Below are 21,290 nucleotides of genomic sequence, written 5' to 3' on the forward strand. Positions count from 1 at the left end.
CCCGCGTGCCAATTTTCGGCGCGATCGCGCGGTCGACGGCCGAGATCTTAAGGGGGGGCCTGGGAGGCCCCCCCCCCCCCCCCCGGCCTTATGAACTCCCAAAATACCCCGGCCTAGATAGGGTTAAGAAAGCTTTTGTTTTCTGTTTTTCGTCGTTTCAATAATATGGAATAAATATGCGAGCATCCTCTTTTAAGTTTAGTAATAAATGCTAGCACATCTGGAATTAATGGTTGAGGGATCCTATCGAATGTAGACCTTTTGTAAGCTTCCTTGATAGCAACACATAGTGAATGATAAAAAAGAAAATTCGATTTGACATCATAAAGATCCTGAAAATCTTTGAAAGATAAAAAATGCCCTCCTTCATCCAAAATATCATTAATGAAACGAATACCCCTTTCATTCCATTTCTTCATATATATTGGAAAATTGCCTATTCTGATTTTATTATTCCATAAAGGATGTGAAGATACATTGACATGATTATCATAATAGATAGTTAAGAAATTACTATAAGCAAAAAACATTTCACTCCAGAAAGAGTTATAGGTCTGTTTTGATAATTCTCGAAAGTAGTGACTACCCATATACGTCATATAGAAAAGAACATCTTGTTGTCTTGGCAAGGAAGACATAAGAAATCATAGAATGTAACTATCAATTGATCCGTTTACAATTCATATCCAAGAAATCTTTAATGATTGACAGTGTGAATATATGTCTATCATTTTAACCCCGCCGTTTATGTATGTTTGGGACATTTGAATCCTACAAACTTTGTCCGGTTTTTCCTCCCATATGAATTGGTAAAATAATGAATTTAAATATTTTAAAACTTCGTCACTTGGATTCGGAAGAGACATAATGAGGTAATTAAGTTTAGAAACCAACAAGGATTTAACCACAGTTACTCTTCCTAAAACAGTAGGATATCTTTTTAACCATGATGTCATTTGACTCTTTATTTCTATAATTTTTTCGTTGTAATTATACTGTACCATCTTCTGCAAATCCGTACAAAAATCAACACCTAGATATCTAAAGAATTCATCAAATACCCACGTTAAATTACGATCAATAAGTATCTTATCTCTTGTGTTTTTGTTTAGCCCTATCCAAATCGCTCGTGTCTTATGAATATTTATTTTAATCCAAACATCGCAGCGTATTCATCTAAAATATTTAATGCGATATTCAATTCCGAAGCAGTACCGTTTAACGTGAGTAAAGTATCATCCGCATACTGAATCAATTTCAAATTTTGTTCAGATATCCTTATTCCATTAATACACCTTGTATTTCTAAATAAAATTCCCAAATTTCTTTGTTCTTCTTCGATTTTCCGTTTACACACAAGCCCACTTGTTCCAAAGGTTTCATTCCCCTTTGATCATATTTGTGAATGTGTGTTTTTATTAGTTATTTGTTGTCTTCTTTTTCCACCTATTTCCCCGCTTCGATCTTCCTTAGCGCCTTACTCAATGTTTACAATCTTACAATATTTTTCTATTCTTCATAAACACATTCATTATCATCTTTTTGATAATGTATATGGGGATAGACCGATGGTGTTCTTTTTCACTCCACGTCATTCACTTCGGTCATTAGTTTCACGTCTTTAATTTTTATACTCTCCTTCTCTATGTTGAATAAAATGATAATCGTTCTGAAATTCATCACAACTTGGTTACACAACCTACCAAGAAGTTTTGATTTTGTGAAATATGCTCGTCCAACAAGTCGCGACTTCTCATTTTCACACCCGCGATCACAACTTCAAACTCCTTTCGTTGGGTAATTTTTTGCACTCATAAAATCATTGCCAATGTGATTTGACCCATCTACTTTGTTTATTCTACAATGGTTTTAAAGTTTTAATCATCATCATCGTCATCATCTCTCTCGCTTACAGATAATCTATTAAAGTCTGAACTCGACAAAGTGAATTGCGCTTCTCACACCAACACTCCTTGTAAACCTTCATTTCTTATACCAAGACGTATCACACTACTCATTAGCGCCGTGCACAACATAAAAACATAATAAAAGCAAATATAACGTTTGAAACGCGTGGTTTTATTTATAATTTATCATTCGTATCGAATTCAACGGAACGGATTTTCAGTTTAATTCTTAAATTATACATCACAACCGCTTTATTTATAATACTATTTTCGCGATCACTTTCTTTAACAAACGTATTTACATAACTTGAGTTCCAAGTCGTATCATCGGGTTTGCATCTCTTCTCGAAAATGGCAAACCGTCAAAGTTTTACATTATTTGTGAAATCTTTGTTTCTTGTACATTTACACAGAAATAAGACATCTTATATGAGCAAATACATTAACTTGAACCTAATGAACTGTCCACGAAACAAAGAAAGGACTGCAATAAATAAGTTACTAAATATTTTACAGATTTGGGAGGATAGAATGGATAGGATTTCAGAAGATAGAATAGATGAGCCTCACAGAAAAGCACACAGCTACAGAAAATGATTATCAGAGTTGTCTCATTATGGCATGGAAAAAAAAGAAAGCAAAAAGAAAACTTAGAACAATGAGAAAACTAACAGAAACTTGCATTTTTCTAATATCTATAGATAATGACAGACACAGAATGTTAACATATTCGACCAGACCACAATATAATTTTATCTTGTAGTTGTAGAATATATAGAAGTGATTGGCATGAACACCAAGGAATAATCATCTCAATCAAGGATATTTCCAAAAGGAATACATCAGTCTAATACCGCAGTCACATCAAGGGATCTGGACTCCAACCCAAACAATGATATGCCATTGAATATAACGTAATAAGCTTTGATCGGTCTGGAGTCTGGATTGCTGATGTAACTGTAGCATTAATAAGATAATCACACACATTTGGCATTCTAATTACACCAGAGGTCAAAGGTGATCAGATGTACTGATGAAGACTTATATTCTCTACCAAATCAGTATATATAACATTTCTAACTGATGTCAAACAACTATCACATCCATCATATCATTGTGTATAAATCAGTGATTTTTTTCAACTGAAATACTGGCAGTTAAAGTTAAAAAGACCCATACATATGCTATGAATATAGAGATAAGTCATTCTTCTTGTGCCTACCAGATACATATATTTCTAGAATCTTCTACTATTACTACTTGTGACATATGCTTTGTGGGCCCTTGATTTATCTTAGCACAAGTTTCCGAGCATGCAGGCAGAGATTTTTGTGTCTCCGAACTATTTTTAATCGCTATGTTTGCTGTATCGGGCTTCGTGGCTTTCTTTATTACACTCCTCCCCAGGCGTGCCGTCATATGGGCAACGATCTTCTCTTGGGACTCTTCTCCAAGGAGAATTGCCTCTTCTCTCTATCCCATTCTGCTCTTCATACACGAGTACTTTCACTCATGAAACCCAGATGCAAAAAGTAAATACTAACTACCAGATAAATATGTGCAAGTATACTATGCTATAGTATCCCATCATATCAAGACTGTCAGCCATTTGACCTCACAGAGGCTGAATCGGCTGCAAACAAGTTCACACATTTCAGAAAAAAGGCAATGATTATTGCTGCCCAACGCCTTGCATATGAAACAATCATGTTGACACAAACAGGCAAATAAATGGCATTTTTCGTTTGATTCTTTGCCATGCAGGTATCATCTACTTGCCTACTTCTCCTTTTCTCTCATCAACTTATTGTCATCATTTTTTCTCATTTTTTTGTATTTTTCAATTTTTTTATTATTTTTTTTTTACATGATTTTGACCACTTATCTCTTTGGCAACATTTTTTCGTACTTCCCACTTCCTCAAAGAAGCCCCATCATCAGAATTCTTAACTAATCTTGGTTTTCATGTATTTTTAAAAATTGTTTTCATGCAAAGCTCTGGCTAATAGAAGCTACTGCAACGATTTTGCACTAGATATACAAGATAGTACACTATATCTCTCGGGACTATTTACAAAATAAATACCATCTAACATGTACATTGACCGTTTGTCTTAAACAGCATGGTTTCTTCTGTCAAATAATCTCTATATTTACATACATATGACATAAACATAATAGTTACATAATTACAGTCTCTTATTTACACAATTTTTTTCTTTTATGTACAGGTAAAGTATCTAATTATTTAACACTGTACAAGACATGTTTTGCATAAAGGTCCTAAATTATTTATAGTACCCCTGACCATTGGGTTAAGAGATCCAATAGTTAATCAAGAAAATAGGAATGATGGAATGATAAAGGGAGAAACTATATTAACATTTTAAGGGAAAATTTTGAAATGAAATGTATTACTTAGAATATTCAATTCCATGTCCTAAGTGAACAAGCAAAAGTAAAATGGAGCCATTAGACGGCAAACTTGTGTCGATCTTCACAAAACAAATTTGAAAATATTTTAATTCCATTGAGGTAGAATCTACCAAAACTGTACCACATTGTGACTTTAAAAATAAGATTCTCTCTAAAGTCAACAGTCTCATTACGAGCATATCCTCATTCTTCCAAAATGTAGCTTTGAGACTCCACTTGCTCTTGGCAAATTGGCACCATTTCGTTTTAGGATTCAATCAACAATTTGGCCAATAAAATTACAAGGCACACTTGATTTGGTACTCTGAACCAGCTTCCGTTCAACTGGCCTTCTTATTTTGGTTGGTGTGTGGTCGGGGGATGAGCATCATCAACGAGAGAAGGATCACCAAGTCACCTCTCTTCCATTTTCCATACAAAAATATAGCACCAATAATAAATCATATTCTATATAGCATCTTTCTCCTCCAGGCAAACACATGCAGTCTGTTCGACTTTCTTTGTTGAACTTTGGCAAGGAAAATAGCTGCTGCCCAGGTATAACGGTCCACTTTTTCTGCAGGTAGTCAGCTTGATGTCTTCTCTATTTCAGATGAGCTATTCCTGCTTCTTTCCATTGGGTCTTTCTGCAATGCAGTCTTATTTCAAGTAATGACCTTTTGACCATCTGGACTGGGCAGTTGGTGGAAAACCGATGCCAGCTAGGTACCTAACTAAGCTTTGGTCCTAGTAGAAATGTAACATTATGCCATTTCTTCGTTGATCTATAAGACAAGAAAGCAAAAAAAAAATTATATATATATATATATAAATATATAAACTATATATTTATCATATTCAAACCAAAATGATCCTATTTCAAAACAATTCTACACACAGTAACAAAATTACATGCATCTATTTTGATTTGCCTTTACAAAATTCATATTGCAGATGATCAAGTAGACTGAAAAAAAAATTGATGAAAAAATTCAGAACAAACCTATTCTAAATGACAAGAAACAAAGATAAGGAAACTCACCCTAACATATGCATTGCCATTCTTGCCAGGTCTCCCTACGTTGTGGTCGTATTTTGTCTCAGGGTCTAATGAGAAGGTTTCCTCGGTTGTCTTTCTGTATACCGGGTTGTCAAAGTTCATCGTCCTCTTCTTGCGGTTGGAGTGTCTCCTGAATTCATGAAGAAAACACAAATAATATAAATGAATAAATAACAAGTAGGAATTACAGAACTATTAATATCATGACAACTATTTTTTCACACAGTTAAATTAGCTTCATGTTCTTACTAGAGAAAATATGTTACTTCCGGTAAAGAGCTACATATCACAGTCTCCTTATTCAAATTTATAGAACTGTGGGCGGTTTGATGACATAATGCTAATCAAAATGCAGATATTGAAAAGGATTATGCTGCATGTGACACATTTTTTTGTTGGCATTTCACTTTATATTGAAAGGATCAAGAAAAACTTGCAAGATTGGAAGTCAACTAACCTGTAGAGAACGAAGAAGATGAGAAGGACTATGAGAAGCAGAACAAGAATGATACCGATGATGACAGCAACTACCAAGTGTTTGTTGATGACTGGGCTGGACTCCACAACCTCAGGGGTTGTAGTTGGCACATGGGTTGTCTGGACTATCGATGGTTTGGTGGGAGTGACAGTTTCAGGCTTGGGCTGCGCATGCGAGGTGGCAGATTTGACAGTGGAAGAGGCAGGGGTGGGTGGTGCAGCGGTTGTGGAAGGCACTGAAGGTTGGGGGACGCTTGGGTGTGGCTCGTCTCCGGCACAGGTGTGACCATCGGCCAGGAGTGAAACATCAACAGGGCAGAGGCAGGAGTAGTCGGCAGGACCATCAACTTGAGGAGCAGCCACACAAAGGTAGGAACACATTCCATTGTCTTGAGAACATGGAACTGCAGCTACAGCTGTTGGTTTACAAAAGAAATGAATACTTAGTAAATTAATAACGTATGGGTATGTTATGTAAGATAAGAGGTCTTTTCTGGATTCCTAACATGGCTATTGGGCGTACATAGAAAATTCCTAAAATTCTGCACTGGATGTGTTTAACAATTTCATGTAGCGAAGATAATTCATGAAAGAGGGAACATTACTCACCAGGAACCTGTCTGAGAGGATGGACAACGATGACATCCATGGCATCGGATACACTAGAGAGAATGGTGGTCTGGTTAGAACCAGTGAACTTGTCTGCTCGTTCAATGCTTTCCTTGGTCCAATCAGTCCAGTAGACATAATCTTCAAAGACTGCTATGCTGAACGGATGGGAAATGCGACCTTCTCCAGACACAATCACCCGTCTGTTTCCACCCATGAAGTCAACTGAGCTGATGCTGCTTTCCTTTGCGTCGATCCAGTAGACCATGTCAAGGGTGTAGTCCACTGTCAAGCCGTTGGGCCAGGAAACTCCTTCAGTCACAATGGCGGTGCGTTCTTGTCCGTTCATGCCAGCACGCTCGATGACGCCTAGTCCCCAGTCGCTCCAGAACATCAGGCCTGACTCAGGATCCACAGCAATGGCTCGCGGCTCGTCAAGGTTACTGGAGATTAGAACGGTCTGGCGGGTGCCTTCAAAGTTGGACACAATGATGTTGTCGAGGCCAGTATCTGTCCAGTAGAGGAGCTTGTTGATCCAATCAACAGCAATGCCATCGGGCGTCTTCACTTTGTTAGTAACCATCACAGGCTCAACTCCATTCTCTGCTACCAGTTGGGTTCTGTAATTAAATGAAATAGGCAGCATTTATCACCATGCCATAATTCACATTCTCTACTGATAAAAAACCATAAGCCATTCTGAATACTAATATACATGTAAATAACTAGTCTTTTAACAAATGCACTACCTCACAAGAAATGACTGCTGAACATCAAAAAGCAACAATGTCAATGAGTATCAATAAACCTAGTTTTATTTCTTGCCATATAAATAATTGGACTATTAAAGTACGATTTGCTGGCTTAATATTTCAAACAAGAAACATTGACTTACTTGGAAACGACTTCCAGTCCGACATCTGTCCAGAAGACGGTGTTTGAAGCAGAGTCGAATTCGACGGCCACAGCACTGTGGAGAGACCTCCTGATATAATCGGAAGAGGATGTACGTAGGTCAAAGACGCGGATGTCATGTCGGTTGGCAACAAGAAGCTTTGCATGTTCTGCTGAGTTGGCCTTGCAGTGTCCACGGCCATTGACTTCCTCCAGGGTGTAGTTTTCTTCACAATCGCACTTGTAAGATCCTGGTGTGTTGTAGCACTGTTGACTGCAGACACCCAGTATCGTCTTGCACTCGTTGATGTCCACACACTGTGTGTCGTTGACAAGGGTGTAGCCAGCCTCACAGGTGCATATATGACCAATGGCCAGGTCGACGCATCCATGGCTGCAGCCGCCATTGTTTGTTTGGCACTCGTCTCTCCCTACAAAGAAAAGATACACAAATGGTTAGATTCACTTTCAACTAATGACAATCAAACCTCCACTAAAACTGAGCAACAAGGACTTAAAGGTATCATTTAACTTTGTGAGCAGTCTAAAAAAAAACTGAAAACCATTATTGAGAATGAAAAGCTAAAAATACAAGGCAAACCCCGATTTTGTAATTAGGTGTCTTAAAGACGTTTAAATAGAACACACAAGTGTATGGGATGAAATTAAGATGGAGTTTCCAGTCACTTTATATCTCACTTATTGAAGCGATTTTTTCTGGGCTTAATTTTTGTAACATATCACAGACACAGGTGACAAGTGTGACCTTCTAGCTCAGATTTTTAAAAGTCAAATCAATGTAAGCCAATCACTTGAACTACATAGTGGTGTAACATTTCGCAGATTGGTCTAAATAGGCCAAGGTGAAAATTGACAACTCACCACAAATTTCTTGTCCTGGCTCATCCTCATTATCTGGGCATTCTGGGATACCGTTGCAGACGCGTACCCATGGTAGACAAGTAGAATTTTTACATCTATAGTGAGTGGTTGGATTACAATCTACAGGGCCTGCATCGGAAAGATGAAACAAGAAACACCATATTAGACCCGTTGCATACTCAACTCAAGATTATAATCTGGTTAGATAACAGCAAGGCCAAAATCAACGAGACAGGCTCTCCTCTCTTTTCATTCCACTGCTTTTCTTTTCTAATTTGCGTTATTCATATGTTCAAAAGATATCATCTAATCTAACCTATCAATCTGTGGTTACTAAATCATTGGCCAGTGCATAAAATGAATAATTTTGAAAAGATAATTTGTAAGAAGCAAATATGAATGAAATTCAGGTCAACTTAGAAAGGAAATAATGCATAACCACATAAAAGACTTGTGAGCAAATTGTATGACATAACAGCAAATCTGGCTCATAAGAGAGTACAAGCTGACTTTTCATCTAGAAATCTTATTCAAAGAGAGGTGTGTGATACAAATATGATGCAATGTTTGTGAGTAGGAGTTGAGAGAGCCTTACAACCAATGGTTGATGAAGATGGTATACTTACCATTACAATTTGCTTCATCACTACCATCGGCACACTCTTCAACGTTATTACATTCCACATCTCCTTGGATACAAACACCATTGGCACATTGGAATTCATCAGGCGCGCAAGGCGTGGGTGTAATAACAGCTGCCAGAACAAAAGTAAAACAAAAATAAAAATTAGCATAGTCTTTATATTTCAACATAGATAAATACAAACTAGGGGCTTTTTTTTTAAATCAAACTTTTCACCATGAATATTTTCACTCTTGCTCCAATTATATTTAGTTTTATCTTAACCACCGTGTTAGAAGGGCACTGTATAAATTCAGATTTGATAAATTTGATGAATTCTTTTCTACTTACGACACGATTCTTCGTCTGATCCATCAAAGCAATCCTGCTCTCCATCGCACTTCCAAGATAGACGGACACACTCGCCGCTGTTACACTGGAAGTGGCCTTGAGGACAGGGTATGGCAGCATCAGAACAGTGGGTCGTTGACTCGTCGGATCCATCACGGCAATCAATGTCCCCATCACACTTCCATCGGCCTGGGATACAGGTGGTCTCATTAGCGCCTGTGCACTCGAACTGGTCGGGGGCGCATGTCAGACTAGGGCAGTTGACCTCGTCAGACGAGTCGCCACAATCGTTGTCTCCATCACATACCCAGCGTGTGGTGATGCACTTTTTGTTTTCGCATGTGAACTGGTTTGCTGAACAGGTCAGGGCATCTAAAGATGATAAACAATGAGAATGCTAAACATTAAATCCCTAAATCATGACAGGCTTGTCTTTTACACAACATTAGAGGTCCAATCATAAATCTCCATCCACCCAAAGGGAACAGTTTCTGAGACTAGCAACTATGCCATTATGTCAACTACCATAATTTTTAAAAGTATTTTTAGCCTTCCAATGAGCCTTGTTACCAAATAAATAAAGTAAACTAAGGATCAAAATAAATCAAGAGGCAGACTTACGGCAATTGTGTTCATCAGCTCCTGTCTGGCAATCTACATCATGATCACACCTCCACGTCAGGGGGATACAATTCTTACCAGGACCACAGCTGAACTGATTAGGAGCACAGGTCAGGGACTCTGTATGGGGAAAAATAAGTGAAAAAATAAAGGTTCAGGAACAACTTACACAAAACGATACCACATGTGTAAACTTAGAAGCTGTCACAAAGGGGGGGGGGGGGGTTAAAAGCCAACATCAGATGTTAAATCCTCACAGTATTAAAAACACATGATATTGATCTTCCTAGAGCTAAGAAACAGCTTCATACAATTACATCTAGTCCTTTTGGTTCACCTATTCATTTTTTGTTTAGAAAATGGCTTTTATCTAGACAATTCAAAATTCCGAAAGTTTTGCCTGCAGAGTTTTTGTCTCATGGACCTGATTATTAGTGATCAATGTGGCTTCCCCCACAATATTGAAGAATAAAGGCATGGTTAAAGACCCTCTTCTTGGAACCAGACCACCATGCATGGCCATGCTATTCTTGTTCCTTTCTAAGGCATCATTCTCAGGTTGTAAAAACCACATTGGTTGTCCTAATGGAGTTTGAAGATTACCCTTACAAGGGAACAAAGGGTATTAAGAGCTGCTCTCATATTGTTCAATGAGCCAATGCAAATTGATAATGAAGTCTTTTCAAGCAGTGTAAGGACCAGACAGACCATACATGGAAGGGTTTTTGTGGGACAAAGAGTGGATTATCTTTAATGCATGCACACTTATTGGTGACTTAGACATTATTTTCATCATCATTATTTGATGTACATGGCCTCCAATTCTTAATCTGAGGAGCACAAAATAAGTGTCATGGTTGTGAAGATGTGTGATCTCTTTTTTTTTTGGTGAGGCACAAAAAATTGTTAAATTCAATTTATCATGTTGGGTCACACAGAGTTTAATTTAAGATATGCAGTTACGACTACATGTACGTGGGAGTATTTTTTTTATTTTGAAAATTAAATTGATGCGGATTAGTGAGAACATAAATTTACTATTCAGACGTGCAAAAGAGAGGCAAAGACCGTAATATCAGACAATACCATTGCATACCATCCGGTTGGCAGCTTTCCGGCCGCCATTCAATGAATGCACACACACACACACACAAAATAACTTCATCAAAAATTCGCAGAAACTCTTCATGCAGTAACTGCTCCCAACAGCAGATTCTGTTCAGAGTAGAATGCAACGGGTTCTTACAGATTTCTATGACAATACCAAACCCTGCTTTATTCTGGCTTATCCTCTATTGTTTGGGTGAAGTTCTATTGATCCAGAGGGGTACAATTGGTCTTTTCTTTGTGTATATTGGAAAAGAAAATTTGAAAAGGAAAATCCTGGGTGCAATGGAGCATGCTAACAACACAATGTACATGTTGCACTGTGCCAGTATATGTACATGTACTCCCTATAAAGACCGCATGGCATGTAGTGTACATGCATGCATGTACAATTTGTGAAGCACAAGCCAAGTTTATTTCCTCCATCTTACCAGTTTAAACAATTGCTTGAGGATGGAGGGCCTTTGTTTACATTTCAAAGGTTATGTTTGTATTTGTTTTGTGCTTGAGCCAAAGAGGAGGAAACCATCCAAAGATTATTGGTTAATATCTTAAGATGATGTAACAGACAAGTTGCATTTCACCTTGTGGGTACATAAACACACTATCAAAGTCAGCAAAATGGAGGCCAATTCATTGGCTCCAAACTCAATTCTGTAAGAAACTGGGGATAGGCGTAGAGTTTAAAAGCTGGGGGCAAACAGGGTCGCAGTGTATTCTATGCAAATCATCCATGTCTAGTTCATATACACAATCATAAAGATTTATGGATTTATTTACAGCTGATGACATCCCCCAAGAGATCCTGATGAGGTTTCAAAAACTCCTGAGAGTTTTAGCATCTCATTCTTTACTCCTATCTAGATTCTATATTTACATGTAATTATCATAGTGACCATTTTTTTTTCCTATTTGACTCTTGATTAAGTATTTATCAATGCTGGCAAAGTATTTATGGCATTCACCAATAAAATTCCAATCATTCAAAACATAACGTAAAAAGTAGGCCTACAGAATCGAACTTCTTGGAATGTGTGTCAGCTGCGGCAAGTTTAAGACCAACTCATTAAATTAATTACCAGTCTATGAAATTGAATTTGTTTCAGAGAAAGGGAATATATTTACCACAGCCAATTTCATCAGAACTGTCTGGGCAGTCGGCGTCACCATCGCAGCGCCACCTTGCTGGAACACACACTGAATCGCTGTTGCCTGTTCCTGTACTAGCGCACTCAAACTCTTCGGCACTGCATGTCAGTTGACCTGCAGATTCATGAAAGAAAAGGAATAACATTTCAATTAAATCTCAAAATCAATCAATGACAATGGGTATTCATCAGTCCCTTTGTGCTAGAGACATTTACACTTAATTCTTGTGTACAACATTTAATGTGGGCTAAAAAAAAACCCTTCTGGACAATTAAAAATATTTATCAAAATCAAGGGACTGTATTTTTCAAAGCATGTACGCAACATCATTGGCAAAGATTCAACCACCATATGAAGGGTTTTTGTGGAATCTTCTTTTTCTCACGAACTGGTATCAAACAAAATCTTTTTGAAGATCAAGATATCAAAACCAAAGCATAATTGGTAACCAGGATTAAACATTAACACAGATTAGCCTGGCAATGTGCCCATATATCTTCCATGCTATTTAATGAAGAAAATGCTTTTTATTTATATAGAGTTTGATACAGTTTGGGTAACAAAATTGCACGCAGGAGTATCACTAGTATTTTCATATTTTTATTTCTTGTTTTGCTTCTTTCTCCAGTCTGTGATGGAGAACTGCACAGTACATTCTTTTCAAAAGTCATTCTAAAGAAGACAGTGATTATTTACCTTATTAATTCAAACTTCCTTTCTCAGCATTTTTAGTACAATATATTTGTTTACTTGTCACTTAATAAATGATTCCTGTATTTTGTTTATCTAATAGGCATATCCTCCTCTTCTATATCTGAAAGATAATCATTATCCTTTTATTACACTTCCTGTTAGTTGTATCACTGTCAAGTACATGTAGGATCTACATGTACCTGATACCATTTGAATTACTTGTTGAGCTTGGGAAAAATTTGCTCACAAAGAGTTACAATGCATCATGTTCCTTTGTTTTTTTTTGCAATTCTAATTAAACAAACATGTTTTTCATCCCAAAGACCCAAATACATTTTCTCTACAAACTCATCAACAAATCAGTCATACATGTAGATCTTTCATCTCTTCAAAGATCTTTCATCTCTTCAATTTCTCACTTGCAATTCACCCCGGCTTGCCAGGGAATACCACCACCATGCCAATACCCTTTTCAAGTACATAAAAAATACCATGTTTCACTTAAAATTCAATTCATCACATGAATTACACAATTCTTACAAAAAATCATCATATTAATCAAATTATACATATTTTGTAGATCTACTTCAAGTTCAAGATAATTAATGTTTACAGTATTTCACTCTCAAGAGGCTCAAGAAGAGGCGTTTTCAAATCATAAGTACAATCATTCCCTGCTTGTTCCTAAGCCTTTACTTTACAAAATAATATCATGGTCTTGAGATTTTTATGGTGAGAATAAGGCCAAGGGTATTTGATTCAAATTGAAATTATACCATCGTGCTATACATATTTATTACACCCATTCATCTCATTCTCAATTCGCCAACACATACACTTTTTCTCTTACCTGGTCCTCGCCACGGAGATCTGCGCCCAGAAAGAGAAGCACTGACAAGGGCGGGAAGCAAAAACACTGATGCAATCACGAGGATCAGAAAGCGAATCATATTGTTTTGATGTGAGTTCCTATCCAATTTCATCAGTTATTTATACCATCAATTGGTATAAAAGTCACACTTAAGATGAAATCTCTCTGATTTTTAAGCAAGAACGTCTACACCTCCAATCTCTAACAAAATTTCCTCAGTAAAATGCGCAAGGAGTTACACCCAAATTTCACAGCAGAGAAAAAGCACAACTCTCGTGGAATCTTTACCATTCACAAATGCACTGAGATCGGGGCGGGGAGCGACGGTTGGTGTGCATGCATGTTGTTGCGATAATACACTCCGATCCCGGCATAAACACACATGAATACACACACACTATAACCAAGCTATTGTACGTTGGTATGCGAAAGGGGTCATAGTTGATAGACAGACGCCTGTGATTGGCTCACAGAATAGGACCACTCTGTACTTTATGACAAGCATCTTTTAGGAACGTACCACATTGACTGGAGAAGGGAAGTAACCTCTCTTTGCCCTCTCTCAAAATAAATCTCCCAGGCATTTTATTATTCTCTCGTCGCTAATGTTTTGGCCAGAATACTATATAATCGTTACTTCAAGGATAGATTAAGATGAAATATGGTCATCTGAAACTCTTAAGGTCATCTGACCTCGTAGTACAATATGCCGCAAAATCTAGCATTCCTTCCATATCAGTGACAAATAGGAACTTCAAATAACGTGCCACACCCCCTTGCGTAAAAAATAAACAATTATTTGTTTTGAGGAAGAGAAAACTTCTAAGTGTGCAAGAAGAGAGATACTGAGTGACAGATATAGTATTCAGGCCTATATCTATTACATGAATTTAGACTGATACTTATGTTTATGGTATAATATTGGTAATAAGTTTTTTTTAATGCGTATAAAACAGACTCGCTTCGATTACGAGATGTTCATTTTGTTAGATTTGTAATCAACGTTAATTTATACATGTAGCTATGGTTTTTCATCAGTACGACGCCTTTCTGACATTTAAATCCAAAGCTTCGAAATTCTCTACCCACAGAACGTGTAAAAGCTTTCTGATGTGATACTGGTTTATTTCAGTAATATTATACAGTTCAAAATCTCTCCAAACTTTGTGTAGGTTGCCCCCCCCCCCGAATTCATTGACACTACGTAACAGCAATTTTCACATTCACTTCTGACTTCCATGCTCGGCACGTTCTTAACTTCCGATGCCCTCAACTTAGTATCAACTTAAGTACAAAAACATTTCCAGTTGATAAAAACAAATACCAGCTCGACTTTAAATACACGTGACAAGTTAAATAACTAGAAGTGACTTTCGAACCAGGCGAACCCTTCCTCCATGCAATGACATATTAAACATAAACAGTATGGCATGTTTAATTTTCTGCACAGAGAGTGAAAAATAAATCTTGTTTGCAAGAGTGGTTACGCTACATGTAGCCAACATGAAATATACTACATACATATATGCAAGATAGATTTTTCTCTTTTATTTATAGATTTTACCCATCTGACCTGGAGAGCGTTTCATCAATATATTCATCCGACAAGTTGTCAGATATGACATCTTTCCATGATTTTGATTGGCTTAGAGGCACTGTTCCTATGGTAACTGTCGGATAAACTGGGACTTGTCGGATAAAACGTCAGACAAGTCCTTTCATGAAAAGCCCCCAGGGCTCCTAACTACTAGTGAACTTTTTTTCCTACTGATCCAACCTTTTCATGTCGGACTAGTGGATAAAGTAAAAAGACTTGAGCTTATTTTGCTGTATTTTATTGCTTTGATCCCCCCCCCCAAAAAAAAAAAAATTGGAGAGCCCTTCATATGATGCCATGGCCATTTTTATTATTTGGGAAAGAGAAAATATGATTAGTATCAGTTTGATATATTTTTACTGGTCATGTCGGACCAGTAAATCTGGCTATTTCTGCAAAAGCTACTGGTCCGACAGCAATTTTTACTGGTCTGGGACCGTCGGACCAGTGCCAGCGTCAACCAGATTAAAACCAAGTAACAAATGTACCCCAAATGATAACATGATTTTTTTTCTTCATGAGACTAAAATTCTATCTACCTTCCTTGTTGTTGTGTAAGATATTTTCATTTTTTGTTAAAAAACACCCTAATAAGGCTAAAATGAAAATATAAGTATCATCATTACCATATGGGCAGATGTGAACACTTGACGCTCGGTGTCGATCGTCCATGATTAGACCTATAGGTACTCTACTGATAAAACCGCCCTAGCGCCACCTGTCGGTAGATACACTATAGTTTGGCCACAACGGCTTTGCTCAACACGGCATGCCACTGCACTACCTCGGTCAGAACCCATCTGAACTTCTTTTTTTTTCATATTTTCTCCGCGGATTATAATAATTTAACAATTAATAGTACTCTGATCCCTGATGCAACATTATTTTTTCAAACTCTTTTGAAAATATGTGCACAATATGGGGTAAAAGTAAAACTGGCAAAAAGAAAACGATGACAAAACAATAATAAAAATTCATTATTATGGCCATTACGTCCAAAATGAGTTTTACTTGTGATAAACATGGATTGATATGACTTTTGAATCAAAAGATAATTAATAATGTACAATACACGTCCCGATTGGGATTCTAAAATACCAGGCCTTCATCTTTAACGGATGATAGTGAAAATCGTCTTCACCCCCTCCCCCTTATGATTATGTCCAACTACACATAGGTTATCGGGAATTTTTTTAGCAACTGCAAGTTTTACAAACAAAAACAAATTACTTCTTGACTGGGTATATAAAAAAGGTAGACCGGAAGCTTCAGTCTCTGCTTCGTCGGTTGTTTTTTCTGGACTACGTCTTGCTTCACTCCAGAGTAAATAAGTAAAAAAAAATGTTTAAAGATTCCGCAAAACAGATTTCAACTGTCTATGGGTAAAGTAGGATGGGGGGGGGGGTCGGGTGTCCGGACACTTTATAATTTTGAAGCCTTCTCTTTGTCTGAAGATTACACTAAAACTATGAATTCAATAGTTGTGATTACCAATCATCTTCTATCTTGCTCTCTATAATATTTCCTATTACATTTTATACTAAAAATTGATAAAACTTTGCTTGTAAATTTACCGTATCTAAATGACTTTCTAAAATTGTTCGTCCAGACACACAGCCTGTCCGGACACACATAAAGGGTCTGCATGTAATACACCTCTACCAATTTAATTCGCTTCTTCCTCTCTGAATCATTTTTGTTTCCTTTCCCCACCATAGCCATAGGCGGATCTTTATTACACAACAATACTAATATTTAAATGCAAAACAGAGGGTTACGGTGTATTTAGGCATCAAGTCAAAGTTTTGATTATATCTCCATTCCGTGAAAGAATATTTAAATAATATGTATAATATATTCCAGATATGTTTCACGAACAGAAAAATGTGAAATGACAGTTAACATGTAATAGATAACATTGAAACAATATCATTAATTTAGTATGAAAAAAATTATTCTTTCATTTTCGCTCAGAATTAGTATTTTTCATTTTGGCTTCTTCTGATTACTCTATTAAAATATTTTCACATATTTTTTTTTTGTAGACCAAGGTCTATATACAGGTCTAGGCATATCAGCGGTGCTCTTTTTGTCTACATTGTATTTAAGAGTGGATTTGGAGGAAAGTTCATCAAATCGAATGGAGATTTAGGGTGGGATGGATATTCTGATACGTGTCGTTAGAAAAAAATCTACCTTCTATAAATAAACACAATATTGTTCACTGTAATTAGCAGATACCTTTTGAGATAATTCATGAAATAGGGACTTCTGCATTTTAAATTCGAGAAATTCACGCTTTACCATCTTCTATCATGTCTAGAAATAGAATCCACGATACGGTACAGTTTGGGAATGAGATTTATTAAACAAATACCGGTAATAATTTTTTTTTACTGAAAAGTGAAACTAGACCTATTAAAAAAAGTGAATCTTAATTCTATGGATATTTATCGATAATCTTAAATAGATATTGCTTTGGCTTTATTGGGGATACTGAAACTCATAACTAGAAACATGTAAAGAAACGTGAAAACTTAATCAAGTAGTTCAATGTTTACACAATATTCTGATACTTTTCTTGTGCAGGCCAGGGTCTTCGAACCGGCAAAAATAGCACGCATGCAATGTATTGTGGGAACATTGGAGAAACACGCTCTTACTACACATGACACACCTTCTCTTCGCTTGTTTTGATTCGTCATCAACTCGGGGTCAGCCGATCACCAGATTGCCTCTAGCCAATCAGAACGCACCGCATAATGAGCTCGGTGCGGTATTCATAAAAGGAATAACGGCATGCAAACGACTGGGCGTTGTGGCGTGCGCCTGTAATCCAAGCTGTGGGGAAGTTACAAATTGATGCAGAGGGTCGAGGTTCGAGCCCTGGTCACGTCTTTCGGATGGTGACGTTAAAGGTCGGTCCCAGACGTAAATAATCATATCTGATTGATACACGTCTGATAAAACTCAAATACACACACACACGCAAATCAACCACGTCAGAACACTAGACATCCAATCAGATGGCCTATACAGCACAACGCCCATCGTTTGCCGACACTACCCACAACACACACACAATAATGGACCACGAGGAAAAAATGCCGGCAAATTCTTGAAGGCTCCATGTAACAATCTCACACATCATCAGTTCACAAAAAATCTACTAGAATACATTATTATACCCATTTCCTAAACCAGTTTATGGCAGAGTTCATTTGCACCATACTATAGAAATTGAAACCAGCTTTTAATTGAAATAAAACGCTTATTTATATATGAAAATATGGAAAACAAATGTCGGACAAGAGTTTTTGTTGAGCCTTGAATTGTTGAAGCGGGTTGTTTGCCAATGTTTACATTCACTACCATGTGCTTTACAATTATTTGTAGGACAGAGAGATATTATTATTAAAAATCTGATTCCTGTTTCCAAGTCAGATGTAAATGACAGTTATATGGTTAAAATAAATGAATTTTTCTCCAACTTACCACACACTAACTCATCGGAATTATCGCCACAATCATCTTCGTTGTCACACTTCCATACACTTGGGATGCACTTGTTATTTGCGCATGTGAACTGATTTCCTCCACACAAATTTCCTAAAGTAAAAGAGAACATAGAAAATTGAAATACATTGTAAGGAGTCCAAACTATATAATGTACATTTTGTAAAAATAATTGCCCTTCTGTACATTTTGTAGCAGGGCTGACCAACATTGACATGCTGACATGACACGATTGGCTAGGCTCACGCTTGCCTGTCTCAGAGTCTGATTCAAATGCAATCTGAAAATTGATGCATTTTCAGTCTTCTTGACTAGAGTTCTTCTTACTTCAGAACGGTTACGGTACTCTGATTTAATATCTATCTTATTAAAACTCTAATAACATGGGCGCATTGCACCAAATATGATTTATAAAATGAAAATCTCAGACTTGTCTTGGTCATCTCATTCTCAGCTCAGCTCAGTTTCATCGAATGCAATGACGAAGAACTGCATTCGCAAGATGATTTTTTGAAATTGAAAACTCACCATTCACAGCCGAAAATACAGAGGCTAACAATCCTACTAGTAGGATCAGTCTTAGCGTGTACGTTCCCATGATATATCCACGTATTTTCTCTGATTATTGATAGTATATTTCTATGTGTCGTGGCTCCAATGAAAAGAAGATGCTGAAAACTGCTTCGTTTATAAATTTCGATCACGAGAATGTATTGAAAAGTCGTCCACTCACTCTGAAGTTGTTTGCTGAATCTGCCGGTTGAACGGTCGATGCCGCATGTCGTTGTGCCGGTCTTTTTTCACACACACAATACACACACAAGTACCTACACATAGCGGTTGTACGTAACAACAATGTGTGTATGTTTGCTACTACGAACATGACGTCATCTAAAAAGTGAACGTATACGCGGCCGGTATGAAGCTGTTGGAAATGTGCCAATTCCGGGGGTGTAACATTTAAGGAAAAATGGGAATTCTTCCGATCTCGTATTATCACCATTTGTTTTTGTTATTGTTTTTGTTTACATGATGCGTAGGGCTAGAAGTAGTACTATGCTGGGTAGTCAAATTCGGCAGCCAATAATGCGTTGAAGGGATGGGGAAAGTCTAAACAACGACTGGAATACAAAATTACATTTCGTTTTCTAAAGATATCAATAAATATAAAATGCAGTGATATTTTTTGACGTATACTATAAATCAATAATATGCATTGCAAATAGAACCCCAGTAAAAAACAAGTGTTTTTTTTAACGGTAAGAATGTATCCTATCATGCAAAAAGCCCTACATTTACCCCACTGGCGGATGGGGGGGGGGGGGGCTCAGCCGGCCCGTGCCCCCCCCCCCCCCTTTGAAGCAAAATTGAAATTTGTAATGTAAAGATGCCATTAAAATAGAGGTATGCCCCCTCTTTAGAAAGTGAAACCCTTTTCTTGTTTTGTTGTCAAATTTTTCTTCCGAAATATGTGCCCCCTCCCGGCTGTTATTGGAAAATTCTGAATCCGCCCCTGATTTACCCTCTGCTTTAAAAAAATGTTTTATAAATCGAGAACCTGCAGAAAAAGCAGTATTTTTTATTTTTATTTTCATCAGAAATAAATTCGGAGTTTAATCCTTCAGTCTTATTTGCAATAAAGGGAATAAAAACTTCAAACTATGCGTCTTAAAAAAAGCACTTAACTGATAAAAAGTGATATCTCAAGAATGTCACTAAAATTTAAATTTGCATGACTGTCCAAGCAAACGATATTGAATACATTTTGGCAGACTATGGTTTACCCTATAGGCCATCCAAGGTAGGCCGTATCCATTTTAAAATGAAATTTATGCATACTTTTTTTTTCCAGTTTTCAAGTGCATTACAACTTGAACTGACGTGACGGAGCAGAAATGACTTCCAAATTTATAAGGAAAAAGGGAGTTCTCAGTCCAAGTATAGTTCGGTCATGTTAGATCTCATACAAATCGTAGTTTGTTGATATTTTTAAGTTCCGACCTGGACATGCCGGAGACTACAGAATACCGGGCACTAATAAAAAGATAGTGATGTACACCCCGGTTTTTTATATTGGGGGGGGTAGAGGCCGTGGATCCGGAGCAACTCGCTGGATGGATCATCGTACCGTACGTGTGTGTGCGTAGTCACGATTCGTTGGCATGCGCCGTGTAACAAATTAAGAAAGAATGATCTCCTCCATTCTCTCTCTTCCACAACTCGCGTCACTTTCATTTCCGTAGCTTTCATCATAACATTACAGTATGTACATTACGAACAAAAATGGGCACTTCAATCCGTAGAGCACGTCGAATTCGAAGCCATTTCTGCGGAGGGGTGAAGATCGCAGACGTAACAGCCGTCAATGGCATCTACTACTCGTATCCTACGGCAGTACGGCCGAATTACTAGTGTATATGAGAGAAATATTACTACAGAATTGTTATTATGGAATTGCTGAACCTGAACTTGATATAGTAATTTCACTGTATCATCTTGAGTCGGTACATTATGTTGGA

The 21,290-nt window shown here is 37.3% G+C and overlaps 1 protein-coding gene across 2 annotated transcripts; it reads right to left on the reverse strand.

Annotated features, from left to right (window-relative positions):
- Positions 1-2,058: 2,058 nt before the first annotated feature.
- On the reverse strand, positions 2,059-19,547 carry LOC121424336 (very low-density lipoprotein receptor-like). Of its 2 annotated transcripts, XM_041619986.1 has the most exons (12): positions 19,300-19,547; positions 18,751-18,864; positions 12,071-12,208; positions 9,839-9,958; positions 9,218-9,589; positions 8,871-8,999; positions 8,245-8,373; positions 7,364-7,793; positions 6,469-7,088; positions 5,840-6,275; positions 5,365-5,512; positions 2,059-5,107 (listed from the first exon to the last, which is right to left on the reverse strand). In XM_041619986.1, the coding sequence occupies exons 1-12, from the start codon at positions 19,367-19,369 to the stop codon at positions 5,087-5,089; spliced, it is 2,727 nt and encodes a 908-aa protein (XP_041475920.1). In that variant the 5' UTR covers positions 19,370-19,547; the 3' UTR covers positions 2,059-5,086. The 2 variants fall into 2 exon arrangements, with proteins under 2 accessions (XP_041475920.1, XP_041475921.1); XM_041619987.1 differs by lacking the exons at positions 18,751-18,864; positions 19,300-19,547 and adding an exon at positions 13,638-13,966.
- Between the last annotated feature and the right edge of the window lie 1,743 nt (positions 19,548-21,290).

This window comes from Lytechinus variegatus, chromosome 11 (assembly GCF_018143015.1).
Source record: "Lytechinus variegatus isolate NC3 chromosome 11, Lvar_3.0, whole genome shotgun sequence".
Classification (NCBI taxonomy): Eukaryota; Metazoa; Echinodermata; class Echinoidea; order Temnopleuroida; family Toxopneustidae; genus Lytechinus; species Lytechinus variegatus.